Source organism: Entelurus aequoreus, linkage group LG02, assembly GCF_033978785.1.
Source record: "Entelurus aequoreus isolate RoL-2023_Sb linkage group LG02, RoL_Eaeq_v1.1, whole genome shotgun sequence".
Taxonomy (NCBI): domain Eukaryota; kingdom Metazoa; phylum Chordata; class Actinopteri; order Syngnathiformes; family Syngnathidae; genus Entelurus; species Entelurus aequoreus.
In genome coordinates this window covers 58695710-58718029 of record NC_084732.1, presented here as the reverse complement: position 1 = coordinate 58718029, position 22320 = coordinate 58695710, and the positions used below count along the sequence as shown (strand labels likewise).

At 35.9% G+C, this 22320-nt stretch overlaps 1 protein-coding gene across 2 annotated transcripts in view; it reads left to right on the top strand.

Annotated features, from left to right (window-relative positions):
* The first annotated feature begins 3348 nt into the window (after positions 1-3348).
* Positions 3349-22320, top strand: part of LOC133636258 (histone-binding protein RBBP7) — a 31858-nt gene continuing 12886 nt past the window's right edge. The window contains exons 1-8 of one of the 2 annotated variants that reach the window (XM_062030103.1): positions 3349-3505; positions 3868-4012; positions 7688-7833; positions 11210-11383; positions 11500-11615; positions 13097-13257; positions 13323-13449; positions 21309-21386. In XM_062030103.1, coding sequence (XP_061886087.1) covers positions 3490-3505; positions 3868-4012; positions 7688-7833; positions 11210-11383; positions 11500-11615; positions 13097-13257; positions 13323-13449; positions 21309-21386 — 963 coding nt within the window. In that variant the 5' untranslated portion in view covers positions 3349-3489. Of the gene's footprint in view, positions 3506-3867; positions 4013-7687; positions 7834-11206; positions 11384-11499; positions 11616-13096; positions 13258-13322; positions 13450-21308; positions 21387-22320 lie in introns of both variants that reach the window. The other variant, XM_062030096.1, reaches the window with a different exon arrangement.

The following is a 22320-nucleotide window of genomic DNA, read 5'->3' as shown; positions in this document are numbered from 1 at the left end:
TTTTATGTTGAAAAACAATAGCAAAAGTAGCAGGTAAATCTACTAATAAAATATTGATTACTGTACTTTTATTGAAAATTTATTGAACGTTGAAAATGAGAGCGGAAAAGGTTTCTTCTTGTTAATTCAACCTCACGTGTCTGTTGCACTTAATTCAAATAAGATGTGAATGCATTGGCCATTAAATGTTGTTTGCTTGTTTGTATCCATGATTCATTTATACCAAATTCCCTTACAATAAATAACAGGAATATAGGAAACTTTACCTGCAGTGTCCAGTATTTAGAATTTCACCATCACACTGATTGATTTTCTTTTGCTAAAAAGTTACACCCCTATTATTTGCTTTATCATAAACAGTACAGGTTATATAGGGGAAGGAAACAAACAAGGCCAAGCTTTATCAACAAGGCTTATATGTTCTGTCTCACAAACGTACAGTGATATTTACTACATTGCAATTAGCAAAAACTTAATGTTTACTTTATCCCGAGCTCCCTTTTTCATCTCTACTTTACTCTTTTTCCACCCTTGAGCGCCACTCTTAATTGTTCTTTTAGGCCCCATTTATAATCCATTGTAATGGTCATGGTTTAAATTATTTCGAACATGTGTACAGATACAAATAATAATAATCTACATATTCTCATTTCTCTTTACATGTTCGAAAAAAACGTAAAAAGAAGCTAAACTTATTTAATCCTACCCCTTTTCCAATTGATAGAAATTACTAACACGTGTCCACTTTTAACTATAATTTTTATTCCACTTTGTATCCTTTTTATGATGTTGCCCCTGTTGTTTTAAATTGAATTGTTGTTTTACTCTACCTATGTTTTGTACAGCGCTTTGTGATTTTATCTGTGAAAAGCGCTTTACAAATAAAATTGAATTACTTACACGTTTGTACATTACTTTCTGTTCTCATAATTGTAACACAAATTACGTTAATTAAATACAACAATTATCTTAATAGTTAACACAGTCATGTTTCACATAATGAGATTAATAATATCTAATTTCCAACAAAGTTCAAGATGTTTATCAATATTCTTCTTCTTGTACTTTGTAAACACTTGTAGTTGGAACAGCCTCTTGAACTGGACATTGTTTGACATCTCTGCTTGATCCATTCCAAAATTGTATTCCACACACTGATACACTAAAGGTCTTAAGTGTTGTGTGTGCATAGAAATGTTTTAAATTACATTTTCCTCTCAGGTTATATTTCTCCTCTTTTGCTGAGAAGAATTATTGTACATTCTTGGGTAGCAGGTCATAGTTTGCGTTGTGCATAATTTTAGCTGTTTGCAAGTACACCAAGTTATTGAGTTTCCGTATATTGGAGTCAATGATAAATGATAATGATAAATGGGTTATACTTGTATAGCGCTTTTCTACCTTCAAGGTACTCAAAGCGCTTTGACAGTATTTCCACATTCACCCATTCACACACACATTCACACACTGATGGCGGGAGCTGCCATGCAAGGCGCTAACCAGCAGCCATCAGGAGCAAGGGTGAAGTGTCTTGCCCAAGGACACAACGGACGTGACTAGGATGGTAGAAGGTGGGGATGAATAACGTGTTTGTATGTTCTCTAAATCCAACATTATGTATTATTCCGACTGATCTTTTTTCTAACACGGTTAGTAAATGAAGTGTATTTTTGATATCCTTACACGAGCGAGCAGTGGAAAATATGAAGTAACTTTTGGTCCAGAACAAGTTTTGCTTTATTCATTATTGAAATATTTCTTGCCACCTTATGTTGTAATTTTTTATATTAGATGTTTAGTTCATTTTATCATTTATTACAACACCCAAAACATTTCTTTCATTCACCCTTTTAATATCTCATCCGTCTATTTGTATTTGTGTTTAACTTTCTCTTCTACTGTAACCAAATAGCATTATTTTAGTTTTACTGAGATTCAAAGATATTTTGTATTTGTCAAACCATATTTTAAATTTGTTCATTTCTTCTGTTATTTTTTGTATTAGCTTCTTTGTGTTCTCCTTTGAACAAAACGCAGTCGTGTCATTCGCATATATCACTAACTTTAACATTTGTAACTTTACATATGTCGCTTATTTAGAGATTGAATAGTGTTAACAATATACATGAATAATTAATAATGTAATATTAATAGGGTCTGATTGTAAAAGTTGCTAATCAAGTTGAACCCTCCAAATGCCATTAGTCATTGAAAGTGTAAACAGTGCGCATCTCGATGGACTTGAACGCGGTTAGAGCTATTCTGACTATGTCGCCTCCTAGTGGTTGTGGGCTTAAACAACCGCCTAATGTTTACACTTTATTTTACACCCTGACAGGTACTACCACCCCGGGTCAGAGTGGACCTGGGAGCAATGATGACTGAGGGGTAACTCCACCTTCCCCAAAACTCCAGAACTCCTGAACTGAAGCCTCATCACCGGTTGCAGTTTTGAGTCATACCCAGGGTTAAATAGCATTTCAAAGACCTCAAACCGTTGAGGTCTTTGGTGGAAGTGGCGGAGGATGACACTGCATGTCACAACGGCCCTGAAGGCGGATGAAGGCTGCAACAGAGGGTGGTCTCCAGTCGTCATGGATCCATGCCACTGGATCAAGGCCCCTCTCTGCCAAGGACCGCGTGGTGGCTGCAGGCGCATCAGTCTCCCCACGCTAAAAGACGTCACGCACAGGCGTCCTCCCGAATGGGAACCCATCCATTCTGAGGACAGTCATACTCGACTACGAGTGACTGCCGATGATGATGATGATGATGATGATGATTTTACACTATTTATCCATCCATTCATTTTCTACCGCTTGTCCCTTTCGGTACTGGAGCCTATTTATACACTATTTATTTAGTTTTATGAAATAAAAGTAAATAATTGTATTATTTAGTTTTTACTGTTACGTTGTCTTATATTGTTGTATTTAAATACTGTGTCATCAGCTGATCATTAATTAATTTAGGTAAAAAGTGTCTGTATTTCATTGATTTTATTTAACGATATCCAGGGTGTATCCCCGCCTTCCGCCCGAATGCAACTGAGATAGGCTCCAGCACACCCCGCGACCCCGAAAGGGACAAGCGGTAGACAATGGATGGATGGATATCAAAAATAATTTTCAGCAAAATAAGATATAACATATATATAGTACTGTATTGTTCTTTGGATTTCATTTAAAATTGTGTGATGTAATTCAGCTTCATCAGCATCAATTGCATTGAATACTGGCCCTGGATGGGTTTATAGCAAAATGTGCGTTATCGCCCACTCTCGCGAGACTTGTGTCTGCGCAGTTGTCGCGCAAAGCTGACCTTTTCCTTTTCCGCGCTCTCGCGCGTGCGCAGTAGCTACTGTGGGCAGTTTCCCCGCTGAATAGGAAGTGTGTACTCGCAGCGAGGGAATACAATCCAGCCCCATTAATAACATACCACAGGGCTAAATAAATGGTAAACACCCATCTACTCAGATAGAAGTGGAAAATGGCCGATAAAGAAGGTAGGTTTATTTAGTGTGTAGTTTGAAAATGTGTTCATCGTGCACTACATAGTAGCACGCTTCCCGGCCGTTACATGGGCGTTAGCATCGCATGCTACCTCTGTCAGCAACACATGATAAAATGTTGCTTAATATATCAGTGGACGGAAGGGAAATATCTGATAACTGTATAAAGGGATGGTATTTATTAAAGTAACAAGCATGGTAGTCCTCTTGAAGCGATGTAGTGAACCTCTCTTAACTATCAGGTCACCACACAGTACTTGGATTTCTACTGGTCACTTCATTTGCTTGTTACGTTACACCCTGTAGGCCACCGTAGTTCATGCTAACACAAGCTTTGCCACGGTATCATGCTGCAGTGTATGATGATGCTGTGGAGGAAAGAGTCATCAATGAAGAATACAAGATTTGGAAGAAAAATACGCCTTTCCTGTACGACCTGGTGATGACTCATGCCCTGGAGTGGCCCAGTCTGACTGTACAGTGGCTTCCAGACGTCACCAGGTATTTATGCACTCAAAAATTGAATTGTAAACCATCCATTTTATTTATGCACTCAAAAATTGGATTGTAAACCATCTATCCATTTTCTACCGCTTGTCCCTTTCGGGGTCGCGGTGGGTGCTGGACTTAGACTAGACTTAGACTTCCTTTTTATTGTCATTCAAATTTGAACTTTACAGTACAGATAAGGACGGAATTTTGTTGCATTAGCTCATGGTAGTGCAGGATAAAAAAGAAATAAGGTGCAGATATAAATAAATAGATTACTGTACAGATAAATATATTGCACTTTTGCATATGCATCCAGGTTTATGGATGTATATTATATTGTCTTTATATTCCAGCGAGTTAATCCATTTTGGGGGGGGAATTGAGGGGATAATTATGATGCGTTCAAGAGCCTATCTCAGCTGCATTTGGGCGGAAAGCGGGGTACACCCTGGACAAGTCGCCACCTCATCACAGGGCCAACACAGACAGACAGACAACATTCACACTCACATTCACACACTAGGGCCAATTCAGTCTTGCCAATCAACCTATCCCCATGCATGTATTTGGGGGTGGGAGGAAGCCGGAGTACCAAATGCATCTAAAAAGGAACTGCACTATTAATTTCACAAACACATCACAAGGTTCACGTTTTCCTTCAACAACAATACTGATTACAACACGCTGCAGACATCATGACAGCCGACAAACGTAATAAAATATCTGTTACAATGTCTGCTCTTACTGGGATGCCGACTGATAGAATGTTTAAATGTATATAAGTTTAGATAAAGAATAACTCCTAATCCTCCCCAAAAAAAAGGGAGGTGGGACGACGCGTCTTTTCGGGTCTTTTTCACCATTGCTGGGTCTGAGTTGGCTGTCAAAAATGTACCAACGTCTCAGTTCATTTCCACATCATTTTACTATCCAGGTGAGAGGCAGGATTTATAATCTAGAATAAACTTTCACAAGCTCCGAGGAGAGAAAGCAGTTTACCAGCTCATGATGTCAATATACTGTAGCAGCATAAGAAAGTTACCTCTTTGTAAAATTAGTTCCGTAACGTTAGCACTTATAACAACATTATTGCTAATACTTGGTTAATATTCAGGTCACAAAATGTAAGTTAATTCAGTATTGTTGGTGCTTTTTTGGACGGTTATTTATTGGGTTTTATGGTCGAAATAGACACAATTATGTCATAGCTCTCATTGGCTCCAGTGTAAGAAAACTTTTATTTACGAGTTAGAATGCATTAAAAAAAGACATGTGTTCTTGTCTCTTATAAGAATTGTGAATCATAAGCAAAATTCAAAAAAGTGCAGTTCCTCTTTGATATGATTGGTCAAATTTTAACACACACAGATTATTTGATTTGAACCCAGATCCCTTCTGCTTGTACACTATCATCGATCAACATTAACAGCATTAAGTTGGGGACGGCGTGGTGTAGTTGGGAGAGTGGCCGTGCCAGCAACCTGAGGGTTCCTGGTTCGATCCCCACCTACTACCAACTTCGTCACGTCCGTTGTGTCCTTGAGCAAGACACTTCACCCTTGCTCCTGATGGGTCGTGGTTAGGGCCTTGCATGGCAGCTCATGCCATCAGTGTGTGAAAGTGTGTGTGAATGTGGAAATAGTTTTAAAGCGCTTTGAGTACCTTGAAGGTAGAAAAGCGCTATACAAGTATAACCCATTTACAGTGTTTTTCATAAAGCATCGTGAAATTATTGAAGAAAATGCCACATGCATCATATACATCATTTTCACTGTACACAGGTACATTGTCCCAACTTTGATCTCTCAGATCGTTCTTGAAAGCTGTCAAACTGGGCATATTCCTCAAAATGTGTTTTTGTCATCAATGTTCCTCTTGTAGTTTCCGTCATAGATGATGAAAACTGGCAGATGATCACTGATGTCAGATATTAGCAGACCACTTGTGGTATTATCAAAATCATTAGTAAAATTATTATCAATAAGTGTGGCGCTGTGTCCTAAGATTCTGCTTGGCCTTGTGATTTTAGGATAAAAACCTAGGCTATACATTGTGTCTATAAAGTCATCTATGGACTTTTGTTTGTTTGGGTTCACGAGGTTAATGTTGAAGTCTCCACATAAGAAAGTTATTGTTTGACTGATTTCAGTAAAAGTTGCCCTAATCCAGTTCTCAAACGTATCAATGTATGATTTAGCTGATTTATATATACAACCGATTAATATGTTCTTGTTTTTTTCATGACATATTTCAATGGTTAGACATTCTAAGATCTTATAGATAGCTAATGGTGTATTTTTTACAACTTTGTAGTGTAAGTTCTTCATCACGTACGCAGCTACTCCTCCTCAATTCTTGTTCTGTTGATATAATTTACTTCATATCCTTGCAGGTCAAAATCCATTCCTTTTTTTAGTATATATATCTATATATGTTTCTGAGATTTAACTTAACTTGTTCCAAAAAATGCTTAACGTTGTTTTAGTTTGCATACAAACTTCTGCTGTTTAAATGAATAATCGACAGTTTGTTGTCAATGTTATTGTTTCCGTTATAATTTTCGTCTGTATGATAAAAACAATTATTCCTGGTATGAAATAATCCTTATTTAATTTTAATTCCGGACTATTGTTCTTATGTAATGAAATAAGAAAAATATATGTAGAACAACACTGATTTGTCTTTAACTGTATGTACAAGATTGTTTCCCATTAAAAAAAATACAGCCAATTATGCAAAGTATATGATGGCATCATCTTGACACTGCCACGGGTCATGTCCCCTGACCACACCTCTGGCCACACCTCCATTACCACAAATTAATTGTCGTTTTCGTATTTTGTATGCATTTTGAAACTTGACTATGCCTTTATGCCCTGCCACTCTCCAGGTTCGCATTTTGTTGCATTTCAACGGTTTCAATTTTGAGTTCAGTCTCTGAAATCTGGATTATGTTGAGGCACCATTTTACGCTGCAAAAGGTCTTGCCTAGTATGATGAGCACTTTTAAAGAAATGTAACCTCATGCTGAAGCACCACATAAAGGCTACGATTGGTCTGCTTATTTCCTGTGTGTATACGATTTATTCAGAGAGAGTACAGCCTACGTCCGCAAACGCTTACGGTACTCTGACCTATGTCCACGAATGCTTAATCTTATTTTAAACAAACATTTACAAAAAATTGTTTTTAACACATCGATAAGTTCCAGCTGCAGCATCACTCCTCTTTAATTGCCAACGTTCGCTTGCGACAAAGTAAGCTAATAAGCTAAATAGTTAACAAGTTGTGGTTGCTCACACAGTTGATATTAAACAGAGTTGATATGAGGTGTGTGGCTAATGACTTGCTTTTTATTGGCCCACGGCACATTGTAGAAACAAATACTTTTAAAACTTCAAGGTTGCCACATCAGTTTGATTTTTCTCGACATGTTGTGACACATTATTTTGAGGAACAATGTATACGAAAGTCGGATGTTTTAATTTTATTTATGGTGTTATTGACATGTTATCAGATGTCATTTGTAATTTTAATAGCTGACCACAGAAAGAAAACATCTGCTGTAATGGAGGAAAACAGTTATTTATTTTTTGGGTCATCTTTTAAAAATGTGCACATTTTGAAAATCAATATATATATGTATATGTATATGTATAAATGTGTGTGTGTTGTGGACCTCAGGCCAGAGGGGAAGGATCATGCAGTTCATAGACTGGTTCTGGGAACCCACACATCAGATGAGCAGAATCACCTCGTCATTGCCAGTGTCCAAGTGCCCAACGATGATGCCCAGTTTGATGCCTCGCATTATGACAGTGAAAAAGGAGGTTAGTACACCTGTCACTTAATCTGAAGACAAATACAAGCAAATTGAATAAAGACTAGAACATGTGCATCCTATCCCATGACATTATTGATGAGGACATAATGATGATAATAATAATAATAATGATGATGATGATGATGATAATAATACAAGTAAATTAAACAAAGACTATAATATTATGTCAATATTATATAATTGATGAGATCATGTCACAGTCTTGCTTTTATAACAGTAATATGCTTCATTGAGTTTTGTTCATATAAATACAACCTCCACTAAAACACCTGATCATAGTTTAGTAAGTTCAATGAAGATTTTATTTGAGTTTATTTACCGCATTCCAAAAATTAAGTTTCCTGTAATTCCAAATTTTTTCTGTCCAACATTTCCCATTGATGTGTATTGTTTCCCCACATTCCTCCGCCTATTCCAGCATCAATACATTCAAGATGACAATTTTCAATATACCGAAAATTATCACTTTAGCCCTCATTCTACATTTTCCATGATGAATATCAGTTTGCTTTCAGCTATTCAGCATTCACACATAAGTTCTACACAAATGTCCTTCTGGAGTTAACACTGTTCTTTGTCTTACAGCAGGTATGTTGATGGACATTCAGCTATGCTGAAGGTTTCTCAGAGGTAGTATTAGTACAAAACCAAAACAGAAAATGTTGGCATGGTATGGAACATACTTATTTGAAAATGTGTACCTTTTTAAATTGAATTTGTCCATCTATCTCGTAATTTTGCTTTTATCTTTACATTGACATTTGCCCCTTTTATTCAATTTAGCATTTCCCTCCTCCCTAATGCCCTTAGATCTATTTTTGGTGCTCCAAATTTATTTGTGGCAGTCCACCACAAATGTAGGTAAACCAATACTGATTTGTATAGCACTTTTGGGGTCACATCAGAAAAAGTATGAGTCCCAGGGATGCTAAGCGTGTGTTTATCTGGGGAGACTGTGTAAGGATAAAGAGAAGGATGAATCCAAATCTGTGGATTTGAAGGATTTAACCAAGTCCTTCTCTAGAGCAGTGAAAAACACACATTTAAGATCCTTGGGACCTATACTTTTTCCGAAGCAACACAAAAAGTGCTTGAAAAACATCAGTGTTTCCTATGCATGTTTAACGCCACAAATAGATTTGGACCACTAAAAATAGATTTAGATCACCATTAACATTAACACATACACATTTAATATTAATTAAAGTGGTGTTTGGACATATTTTTTACTGGATACTTATTAATATGCTTCTGCCTTGGAGAATGTGTATCTGTATCTGAATTTGTATCAACTGTAATTATTTTACATTTGTTTGTATTGACAAATGTGAGGTTTTAGACTGCTATATTTTTCAATTAGGGACACTTACGTCTAGCTTGGAGCTATAGCTGCTAGCTCCTTGTAGCCTTTAGCCTACCATGTTTACATTTTGTAAATTCACTAAAATACAAGGAAAGACAAACCCTTGTGTGCTTATTGAAGGACATTTAGCTGTAAGCTGGCTGTCAAGCTTTTCATGAGTAAATGTGCCGCAGGACAGCTTGGAACTGCAACAATTAATTTGATAAGAAAAGAGCTTCAAATTATATTGTGTTGCGTCAATTAATCTTTTAATGAGTTAATACAACTTGGATCAAATCTGAATGGAACGCAGTGCTTGAAACTTAAAATAAGTTATGCATGGCTGCTGCAAGAGTGCACATGAGAGCAGTGGTGTGACTTCCGTGATCTGTACGGTGGCAAACAGTTGAGAGTTGCAATGGAGAGAAACGACTCAAAGAAAAAAAACAGCAAAGAGGGTAGAAAGAGAAGAAAGTGCCGAAAGGAAAGCAACATCAAAAGTTTGGGATCATTTTTAACTGGAAAAGATAGAGAACATGGTGCACAGTCAAATAGAGCTGTAGAGCTGGCATTCTACAAGAGCACGACATGGTTGCTGAAGTAGATGAGCAAAAAGCACCATGCATATTTAATGAGCAAACAACCAGAAACTACCGGGTAGGTAAACGTGTTCTTTTGCAGGCACATGCTTGACTCACATAAAAAAAATGTGTATTAGTGTATTAACAGTCTGTATGTTAATGCTAACAAGTTTGTCCAAATGTCAAACACCACTTCAATTAATATTGAATGTGTAAGTGTTAATACATACACAATTTAGAATATGTATATACAGTGGTACCTCAATTTACAAGCTCAATTGTTTGGATTACCAAGCCCGTGATTCAAAATACTCTTGCCTCAAACTAGCCCTGCCCATAGAAATTATTTGAAATCAATTAAATCCGTGCTTGGCCCACCCAAAAACACCACCATTTTAACATGTAAGATGTTTTTTTAAAAGAAATACAAACTTCTAGATAAGAAATATTGTTTGGAAATCAATACAATAGAATGTACTACAAACAACTACAGTACTTCTATGAAATAATATGATAATATTGGACAGCATTTACCTTGTGGACCGGACTAAAAAGGTGTCTCCTTCGGCCTACTTCTCCGTCATGTAACAAAAGGAACTGTTATCGGTGTTTGTGAACCCCCAGTACAGGGAGCAGCAGTCTTGCATTTATGCTTCTATGGTGACTGCTACGCGACGCTTGTATAAAAACACATACAGTATGCTATACGTCTATACAACTGCAAGAATGTTTTTGAATAAATTAATTTTACAAAAGAAGACACAGTGAGGGAGCCGTATATGTCATAATTACTTTCATAAAACAAAACACTTATGTAACAAACTTAGCAGTGTTTGAATGGTTAGGTGTTTAATTTGTATTTATTTTTTAACATGTCCTGTCCAGCCACTAAGTGTTAAATATTTCAAACGGAACAAATATCATTCTTCAACCACTTACTAAAAATACTATACTGTTTTTATTCTGCAAACCTTTCAAGCTCACGGTTTGGGAAGTTAAACATAATTTAAGAAATAAACGGGATGTGATGAATTTGTGACAGATCCAATTGGTAGTGTAACACGTACTGGCGTTTAATTGACATCAATGTCTGATTTAATTTGTTTAGCACAGACTCTTAACTGACCTTTTCTCAAGCACGTCAAAAGAAAATGTATTTAAAGTGTAAGTGTAGTGTAAGTGGGTCAGAGGTCATTTCATTAATGTTATCGACAAGTGCACAAAATCTAAGTTCTTTTTTCAAATTTATTTGGCTTAATCTGGGGTTTGTGTTAATGGAAAGTGAAACCCTTAAAAATAATTGCAAATCACAACACAAGTCTCAAGCTAAATGCAACCTACACTTTTTTGCACCTATACCTGATAGTGTGTGTTTTGTAAAGTAACGTGTTATGCTGTTTTGTTTTTTTTCATTATTTATTTTCTTTTCTTTTTTTCAGAGTTTGGTGGGTTTGGTTCAGTGAGTGGCAAAATAGAGATTGAGATCAAGATCAATCATGAGGGAGAAGTGAACCGAGCCCGTTATATGCCCCAAAGTCCTTGCATCATTGCTACAAAGACCCCTACTTGTGATGTACTGGTTTTTGACTACACCAAACACCCATCTAAGCCAGGTGTGTGTGTGCGTGCGAGCGCATTTCCACTGTTCATTAAATATACTGTATATACCATATTATAAAATAATAATCATAGTTTATTAAATTGCCAATAATGCAATAATATATTTCAGATCCCAGTGGAGAATGTAGCCCAGACTTGAGGCTAAAAGGCCACCAAAAAGAAGGTTATGGCCTGTCCTGGAATCCCAACCTTAGTGGCAATCTTCTCAGTGCCTCTGATGACCATGTAAGTGATGTCAACAAAAAAACAAAAAAATGTATCCAGCACAAATGACTTGTGAAAAAAGTTATCCATAAATGTATAAAGTCGGCAATACATTTTTTAAAAAGAGCATCAAACTGCGCTTTTGTTAGGAAGCTCCATTAGATTACAAGACGTTACATGTACAGTATCGCCGCCAAGCACTTGTTACAGGTTTCTGTGTCTGCATTCATTTAGCACTAAAATGGGGCAGCGATAGCTACTTTTTTTTTTGGTCTGGATACTACCGTTAATACTACCAGTGCTATGATAGAACCTAATTGCGTTTTTTTTGCCAAAAACTTATTACAAAATCCTTTCTTAGTGAATTGTGGACAGCATTTTTCTATAGTGACTCAAAGCGCTGTACAAGTGGGTATAAGGACACAACGGCAGTGACTCGGATGGTGGAAGCTGGTATCGAACAAGGAACCCTGAAGTTGCTGGCACCAACTGATTCATGCCACCCCAATGTTCATTCTAAATGCCTTATTTTGTAAACCCCCCACAATTTCAACATAGCAGTGATTAAAAATCCCTCATTGACATTATAATTAGACATTTATAAAAAAAAAATAATAATAAAAATGAACAATAGTGTCACAGTGGCTTACACTTGCATCACATTTTATAAGCTTGACAACACACTGTGTCCAATATTTTCACAAAGATAAAATAAGTCATATTTTTGGTTAATTTAATAGTTAAAATAAATGTACTTTATTGCAATCAGTTGATAAAACATTGTCCCTTACAATTATAAAAGCTTTTTACAAAAATCTACTACTCTGCTTGCATGTCAGCAGACTGGGGTAGATCCTGCTGAAATCCTATGTATTGAATGAATAGAGAATCGTTTTGAATCGGAAAAATATCGTTTTTGTATCGAAAAAATCAATTTATAATCGAATCATGACCCCAAGAATCGATATTGAATCGAATCGTGGGAGATTCGCAGCCCTAGTAATTTGTCTATAAAATTGTTATAATCATACCTCTGCATAACTTTGTAAGCTTATTAACGTTAAAGGAATCAACACACCGGTCTTTCTTCGTCTCTCACCATGTTTACGGTAAAGCCAAGTACTCCATGCGTTTCATCATATTCTGGTATGGCAAAAAAAGCATGTCACCCCACCTTGGCATCGCACAGCACCCTATTTGACATAGACTGTCTTAGGACAACATTTAACACATGCAGTAATGCAAAGCAACAACAAATGTTGACAAAAGTAGTTTGCCAACATGGCCAAATTTCAGTACAAATTGTGGTCCTCGAGTCTATCCAACCCTGGTTTAGTCTACAAATCTCAGTTCCTCCCTGAATAGTACTGAAGTTGTCAATCCCTCAAAAAGTTTGCAGAGTTGCTCAAATCATTCAAACTGCAAAAAAACGGGGGAAATAAGACCGGTTGAATTTGGACAATGTTCATGTAATCAATGTGCTTCCCACTCTGTGTTTTAAGACCATTTGTCTGTGGGACATTGGTTCTGGCCCAAAGGAAAGGAAGTTGGTGGATGCCAAGACCATCTTCACTGGCCACACAGCAGTTGTAGAGGATGTCTCCTGGCATTTGCTTCATGAATCTCTTTTTGGTTCTGTGGCTGATGACCAGAAACTCATGATGTAAGTAGCTGTTACAAATCTTTTTAAACTAGTAAATTAATGACTTTTTTCTGCATCATCCCCAGATGGGACACTCGGTCCAACAACATTTCCAAAGCCAGCCACGCAGTAGATGCACACACTGCAGAGGTCAACTGTTTGAGCTTTAACCCTTACAGCGAGTTCATTCTGGCTACTGGTTCTGCTGACAAGGTAAATAAAATAATGTTGCTTTAATTCTGTGTTTATTAAAAACAATACAACTAAAATGCAGAAGCAGTGTTTGCAAAACTAAGTACATCTCATGATTTGATAGATTCTTTTTATTGTTACCTCACATTGTTGCGGAAGACTTAAACACCATTCTTTCATACATTATTGCTTCAGTTCTCTCTTCTATTTTACAGGCAATATTCAACCACAACACTCTTAATGTACCAGTAGAGTGGAAAAAGAAGTTGACTTTTTATGCTTAATTGTGTTTCATTGTATCCATATCCAATCAAACTTACACTGAAGAAAAATATGAACACAACATTTTTGTTTTTGCTCCTATTTTTCATGAGTTGAGCTCAAAGATCTAAAACGTTTACTTTATACACAAAACACCTATTCCTCTTAAATATTGTTCACAAATCTGTCTAAATCTGTGTTGGTGAGCATTTATTTTTTTGCCAATATAATCCATCCCACCTCACAGGTGTGGCATATCAAGATGCTGATTGAACAGCATGATTATTACACAGGTGCGCCTTAGACTGCCTACAATAAAAGGCCACTCTGAAATGTGGAGTTTTATCACACAATGCCACAGATGTCGCCAGTTTTAAGGGAGCTGGGGTTCTGCACAAACTGTGAGAAACCATCTTATCTTACTACATTCTTTATTTGATAAAACCCAACACCAAGAATAGACATTTGTAAGGCAATTTAAAATAAATAAAGAATAGTGAACAACAGGCTGAATAAGTGTACGTTATATGACGCATAAATAACCAACTGAGAACGTGCCTGGTATGTTAACGTAACATATTATGGTAAGAGTCATTCAAATACGGTAACTATAACATATAGAACATGCTATACGTTTACCAAACAGTCTGTCACTCCTAATCGCTAAATCTGATGAAATCTTATACGTCTAGTCTCTTACGTGAATGAGCTAAATAACATTATTTGATATTTTACGGTAATGTGTTAATAATTTCACACATAAGTCAAACTATGAAAAAAACTGTGACTTATAGTCCGAAAAATAAGGTAATAACACTGTTTAAACATCACAAAATGCCACAAATTCTGTCATCCCTTTTGAATATTCCGCTCTGAATACCTTCGACTATTTGGGGAGATTGACGTACTGGAGTACCGCTTCTGCACTCTGACCATAGTATAATAATAGTACAATAATAATAATTGAGTTGAGTTGAGTTTGAGTTTATTTCGAACATGCAAGCATACAACATGATACATCACAAATTCCAGTTTCTCTTTTCAACATGTTCGATAAGGAGTAGGAAGAAGCAGAGCTTATTTAATCCTACCCCTTTTCTTTTACATAACAGTTGCTAAAACTTTTGTTCACTTCCTGTTCTCAATTTATTCACAATATACTCCATAAGTAATCACAATAAAAATAAATAAATAATAATTGGTGAAGTAAGTTATATTTCATATGATGAGATGAGTAAGATTATTTTGAGAATGAATGAATGAATGAATGGATGGATGAAATAAATTCAGAATGTTTATCATGGTTCTTCTTTGTACTTTGTAAACACTTTAAGTTTGAAGAGTTTCTTGAAGTGGATCATATTAGTACATTGTTTGATTGCTTTGCTTAATCCATTACATAATTTAATTCCACATACTGATATACTGAAGGTCTTAAGTGTTGTACGTGCACAAATGTTTTAAGTTATATTTTTCTGAAAGATTATATTTCTCCTAATATAATAATAATGGATTAGATTTATATAGCGCAGATTAGTCATACTGGAAACACGCAAAAATTAAACAAAGATGTGCTGTCTATCATTCACAATTTCTATGTTTTTCTTTTTTAAATGCATTCTAAGTCGTAAATACATAAAATGTTTGCCAACATTGTAGTCAATGGGGGCTCTCTATTTAGCCCACAAAACCCTCCAAATAACCATCCAAAACCTGCCAACAATACTCTCTATACATATCGTGACCTGAATATTAACCAAATATTAGAGGTGTTGTTATTATAAGCTAAGGCAGACAAACAATTTTTTAGCGGCGCAATGATACAGACAGCTAAGTAGCCCTCTGCTGCTTGTACTGTAAGCCGGCAGCGATGTCCTGCTCCCGTATCATTGCATCTCTGTTGTATCATCGCTCAACTGAAGACGATTTCTGCAGGGAGACTTTTCCTTGTTAACCCTTCGTGTGGATCATGGTTAATTATTCAGCTAAACGGGACGATATGGGCATCATATTAGTGGTCATCGCAATAAGAGCAGACATTGTACAGTAAGCTATTGTTTTATTATGTTTGTAGTTTGTATTTTTTGTTTATCACTTAGCAATACTGCTGCATGATGCTTAGTGTTTCATTAAAGCTGGATTTGTTTAGCAAAACTTCTAAAACTTGTAGATCATCTTTCTTATACTCAAGATCAACAATATAAGATTCTGGATCATAATTTTTTCCCAAAGTAATTGTTGTTGGCTCTCACAAAGTCTGCATGATTTGCATTGTTTTTGGGGGGGAAGGGATCTGCGGTTCTTGCCTTTTACGTCACGCGATCACTTGACTGGCTTCCTCATTATCTCTCAAAATGGCTCGGGAATCTCCATGAGATTGATACTATTTTGATCATATCTATTCATTCGCAAACTTTATAAGTCTTTCGGTGTCATAAATCAGATATATATAGCTTTAATATAAAGACAACTTGTTTTTCCATTCTACTGGTACTTTAAAGGGGACATACAAAGATTCCAATCTGCAATAAACACACTTACTTGTGGTCTAGCTACTATATATCGGATATGCTTTGGGTGTACATTTTGATCCACAGTCAGATTTATAACCCACTTTATGAGTCTGTCTGCAAATGGTTTGTGTTTGAAGGCGTTCCCTTTAAATTACAATTGAACCCGTTCCCCAAAAGTATTAGTTTATTTTTTGAAAATATTAAACTTTTAAATATATATCTTGAAGAAAAACATTACAGCTTTTTTTGGAAACAATTTATAAACATTATATATATTCACTGGTCATAACATTGGGTACACCTTGTGTGTTGCATGATGCCACATCAAAAAAGGCTGCATTTACCATAATATATCTTACTACATGTTGCATGTCGAGCTTATTGTGCGCCGGCCATGATTTGATGAAAATAATGTCACAATGGCACCATTTTTGTTGCCGGAGTTTAGCAGCTAATTCAGTTATATACTGGACTGTGATGACAAAACAGTCCTGTGTAATATGTGAACAAATAAACACGAAAATATTTATTTCATAGACATCAGAGCAGGCGGGAGACTATGAGAAGAGAAAACAGGGAGGCAGGGCAGAGGGGGAGGAGCCAGGCCGACAGGTGAACAAATAAACCAGAAAGTATTTATTTCATAGACATCAGAGCAGGAGGGAGACTATGAGAAGAGAAAACAAGGAGGCTCAGCAGAGGGGGAGGAGCTTGGCTGGCAGTCAATGTTCCCTCTATGGCAGTGGTCCCCAACCTTTTTGTAACTGCGGACCGGTCACAACGCTTGAAAATGTGTCCCACGGACCGGGGGGGTATGGTATTTATATTTTTTATTTTTTTTTGTCATAAAAAAATACAATCATGTGTGCTTACGGACTGTATCCCTGCAGACTGTATTGATCTACCTTATTTTCCGGACTATAAGTCGCAGTTTTTTTCATAGTTTGGCAGGGGGTGCGACTTATACTCAGGAGCGACTTCTGTGTGAAATTATTAACACATTACCGCAAAATATCAAAATAACATTATTTAGCTCATTCACGTAAGAGACTAGACGTATAAGATTTTATCAGATTCGGCGATCAGGAGTGACATCATCATCATCAATCTTTATTGCAGACCTTAAGATCCATTTAAACATATAAAAACAGAATACAATACATTAAAAAACAAAACAATAAAACATACATTAAAAACAAAACAATAAAACATAAAAATAATAAAAACATAAAACCCAAATGTCAGTTTCTGACATACAAACATGTGTACCAATGATTCCACAGTCCAGATGAGTACTTAACAGAACTGCGGCCAGAGTTCGTTAACACAGAGATTATGTCATTTTCAGACTCAGATAACCTACACATAAACTTATACATAATGTTGCGTAGCAACGCTGAAAAAGTGGGCACCCCAACACTAACAAACATCTGGCTTGCACTGGATCTTCTTGGAATTCCCAGGACAGATTGTTTGGTAAACGTATAGCATGTTCTATATATTATAGTAATTTGAATGACTCTTACCATAATATGTTACGTTAACATACCAGGCACGTTTTCAGTTGGTTATTTATGCGTCAATAACATACACTTATTCAGCCTGTTGTTCACTATTCTTTATTTATTTTAAATTGCCTTTCAAATGTCTATTCTTGGTGTTGGGTTTGATCAAATAAATTTCCCCAAAAAATGCGACTTATACTCCAGTTCGACTTATATATGTTTTTCCCTTCTTTATTATGCATTTTCGGCCGGTGCGACTTATACTCCGAAAAATACAGTATATCGATATATAATGTAGGAACTAGAAATATTAATAACAGAAAGAAACAACCCTTTTGTGCGAATGAGTGTAAATGGGGGAGGAAGGTTTTTTGGGTTGGTGCACTAATTGTAAGTGTATCTTGTGTTTTTTACGTTGGTTTAATAAAATAAAAAATTAAAATAGTTTTTATTTATTTTATTTTTTTATTTCTTGTGCGGCCCGGAACCAATCGATCCACGGACCGGTACCGGGCCGCGGCCCGGTGGTTGGGTACCACTGCTCTATGGTGTCTGTGCAATTATGCCCTGCTCGGGCATCCTCTGCGCACAGCTAATCTATGCCACGCACAAAATAAAATACAACCAAAACTCTAAACAAAATAAACACATATCAATTTACTCTCTACTATTTTGCAATGCAACAAGCGGCCACAACAGATAAAAATATGTTTGTTGACACTGTTCAAGTATTGTAACTTCTGTCAAGAAGCTTTAAAGTGGAGAGGAGGTCTATTGACCACTTTATTGAGCAAAACTGTTCGTCGGCCTTAACCACACCAAAAAACATTAGCAGAAAAACTTCTATCTAGCAAAAGTGGTCATTTTCTGCCGTACAAACCATGCCAAAACCAACTCTGTTATTTGTCATATCAACAGCAGCCGCTCTCTTTCTCTTGCGCCAACAGACGCACTCATTTGACCAGTTGTCCTCAACCACCTGTAGGGACCGGTACGGTCTGTGATGCATTTGATACCGTGCCGCACAGAAACTGATTTATTAACGACCGCGTTTTCTCCAACTTAACTTCCGCCTGTCTCACCAGACACGCAAATAAGCTTGTTTACAGATGTATACTGAAACTCCTGATATGAATTCATTTGTTGTATTTCTCATATGTATGTTACATGGGACAATGCACATTATTGAACATATAAAATGTAAATGTGTCAAATTGTAGCCAAAGGCTAATTTCCATCTGCAGCACCTAGAATGTTGATGGTACAGTATATAGAACAAGTCCATAAGAACTTAAGTTAGACACCACCAACATCAGACATATACAGTGCAATAGAATACACAGTTTCCGATATAACAATAAAAAAAGAGTAGAAACCCATATAAAGTGCATCCGGAAAGTATTCACAGCGCTTCACTTTTTCCACATTTTATGTTAGTCTTTTTCCAAAATGGAATAAATAATTTTTTGTCCTCAAAATTCTACAAACAAATACCCCATAATTACTACCGTATTTTTCGGAGTATAAGTCGCTCCGGAGTATAAGTAGCACCAGCCGAAAATGCATAATAAAGAAGGAAAAAAACATATATAAGTCGCACTGGAGTATAAATCGCATTTTTGGGGAAAATTTGTTTGATCAAACCCAACACCAAGAATAGACATTTGAAAGGCAATTTAAAATAAATAAAGAATAGTGAACAACAGGCTGAATAAGTGTACGTTATATGACGCATAAATAACCAACTGAGAACGTGCCTGGTATGTTAATGTAACATATTATGGTAAGAGTCATTCAAATAACTATAACATATAGAACATGCTATACGTTTACCAAACAATCTGTCACTCCTAATCGCTAAATCCGATGAAATCTTATACATCTAGTCTCTTACGTGAATGAGCTAAATAATATTATTTGATATTTTACGGTAATGTGTTAATCATTTCACACATAAGTCGCTCCTGAGTATAAGTCGCACCCCCGGCCAAAGTATGAAAAAAACTGCGATTTATAGCCCGAAAAATACGGTATGTGTAATTTTTTTTTAAAGTGTGCAAATTTATTACAAATAAAAATCACATTATGATTAAAAATTTCCTATTTACATTGTCATCACATAGATTTATCAAAAAAAGAAAAACAAAAGGACAATAATGTCACATCACATCGCATGTCATAAACTTGACAAAACATTTTGACCAATATTTACCACAAGGATTAAAAAAAGTCATATTTTAGGTTCATTTAATAGTTAAAACAAATGTACATAATGGATCCCATGTTCCAATATTATTATTATTATTATCTAAACTAAATGCAGTTTTTTTCTACTGATATATCATCTCCATAGCTTGTGTATACCAGTCAGTATGAGTTGGACTATCAACATCTATCCATTTTTTTTAATATTACCGTTTTTGTTATTATGCATATTGAAAGAAATTGATTTTTATTCTTTAATGACACATTACTAAATTGATGCAGATCACCAAAAATACAAGTTTGCAGTGTCGTTGGGATGTTTATATTTAGGAATGTATTGCTTCTTTTGTTGTTTTAAACCATAACTATTTTATTCTCTGACATTCCCACAATAAATGAACAAGAGTTGCCCGACACCTCATACATACCTTGCTATCTACTGCACACATTTTAAACAGCTGTAAGGATGTAAAATACAATCTATTCAATATCTTAAATGACTTAGCTTATTTTAATGTGTGTGTGAATGTGTAAATAGGGTCAAAGCGCTTTGAGTTCCTTAAAAAGGTAGAAAAGCGCTACAAAAGTATAACCATTTACCGTTTTTAATGATTCTAAAGGCCTTATTAGCATTTTTCCAAATGTCTCTTTCTAAAATGTTTAAGTTGATCATCCATTTCCGAACACATGCATCATTTGCATTCCTAATATTAAGTTCATTTATTATTCCATAAAATATTTTATTAACATTTTAATTGTATCCTGATTAAAACATGTATATTCAAGTTCATGGCTATTAAAAGTCATATTTTCAGAGGATATGCATCTTTAAAGCGTGTTTTAAATTGATCATGTTTAAAAAAGGATTTCTGGGTATATTATGTTGATCAACTAATTAATTGAACGGTATAAAAGAGTTTACATGAATAATATAGTGAGGTTTAGTGATACCTCTATCTTTCCATGTAGACCATTTGACCACTATTTCTTTTAAAATTATAAAGTCTGTTTCATTGAACAAAATAATCAATAGATAATTGGATTACTAAAATAATCAATAACTGTAGCTTAATTTTTATGCTTTGGCATTGTTTAACTCAAGTATCCAACGTTGTAACTATATATAAGTTTCAAAATAGGTCTCCTTTAAGATTCCGCTATGGCATGCTCGGTTTTCGTGCCAACCTTTTCCTGGTGCTGACTCGTTTTTAGTTGTGTTGTCATTCAACAACTTTTGCAATAACATATGCGTTGTTTTTTTGTTATTTTGTTTTAGCTTAGGAGGCTGAGGACCCCACAGAGTTATTATACTAAGCAATTGAAGAATGCGGGACTCTTTTCACATTAAAATCTACCAGTAATGTGTTTGTAATGAAAATCTTGTTTTGTTCCTCAGACCGTTGCACTGTGGGATCTAAGGAACCTCAAACTGAAGCTCCATTCCTTTGAATCCCACAAAGATGAAATCTTTCAGGTATGTGCTTAAATTGCTTTCGTTTAGAAAAGCTTTTATATTGCCAAACAATATTGCTGAACAATAGTGAAATTGTGTAACTTCTAAGTTGGCTCTGTAATAATGCACTCTTTAGTTGGGCATACTTGCGTCTCAAAATGAAATAATAATTGCAAACAATGGCAAATATGTTGACAAGGTTTTAATGCAGATGGGATAAGCTGGACAATGGCTGATCAACTTTCCAATCATGGAAAACTAGCAAAAAGGTCAAAGTCATCAAATCGGTTACATTTTTTCAAATATAAAATGATGGTAATGGTAATGCAAATTCCAAAAAGGAGTAGGAAAAACTGTGTTTATTTAATCCTACCCCTTCTTCATGTCTAAAACTACTCGAGTGCCCCGGTCTGATATTAATGTCAGTCCGATATCAACAAATATGTATTAGATTATATCAGCTTGCGTCTAAAATGTTCGACATAAGCCTTTGATACGAGCAGTCCAATTCCATACTTTGCTCCAGCAATTCTGTCTAGCAGCGCCGGGATCCAGCCGGCAGAGTCCTTGAGATCACAGCAGCTTGTGCGAGTAGCTAATTGTAAAAAGTCTGAAGCAGACGTTGAGGCTGAGTGCAAAACGATTTGGGAAGTTGTTTAAAGGGGAATTGCACATTTTTTTGGAATTTTACCTATCTTTCACAATCAGCGGAGCTAATGGAAGGGCCTCTGTTCCGCCCATAAAACACACTAGAAAATCATCCGAAAAGCGCCAGCAATGCTCCATTTACATTTTGTGAATTGATAAGTATTACTGATATTGTTATTATAAGTGCTAACGCACACAAACTATTTATAGCGGCGCCGTGATCACGAGTGCCAACGTTGACATGATCGAATGATCAGTTGCTTCCTTGTTTCCTTGCTTGTCAAACTTTATTGTAGATCATAAATCA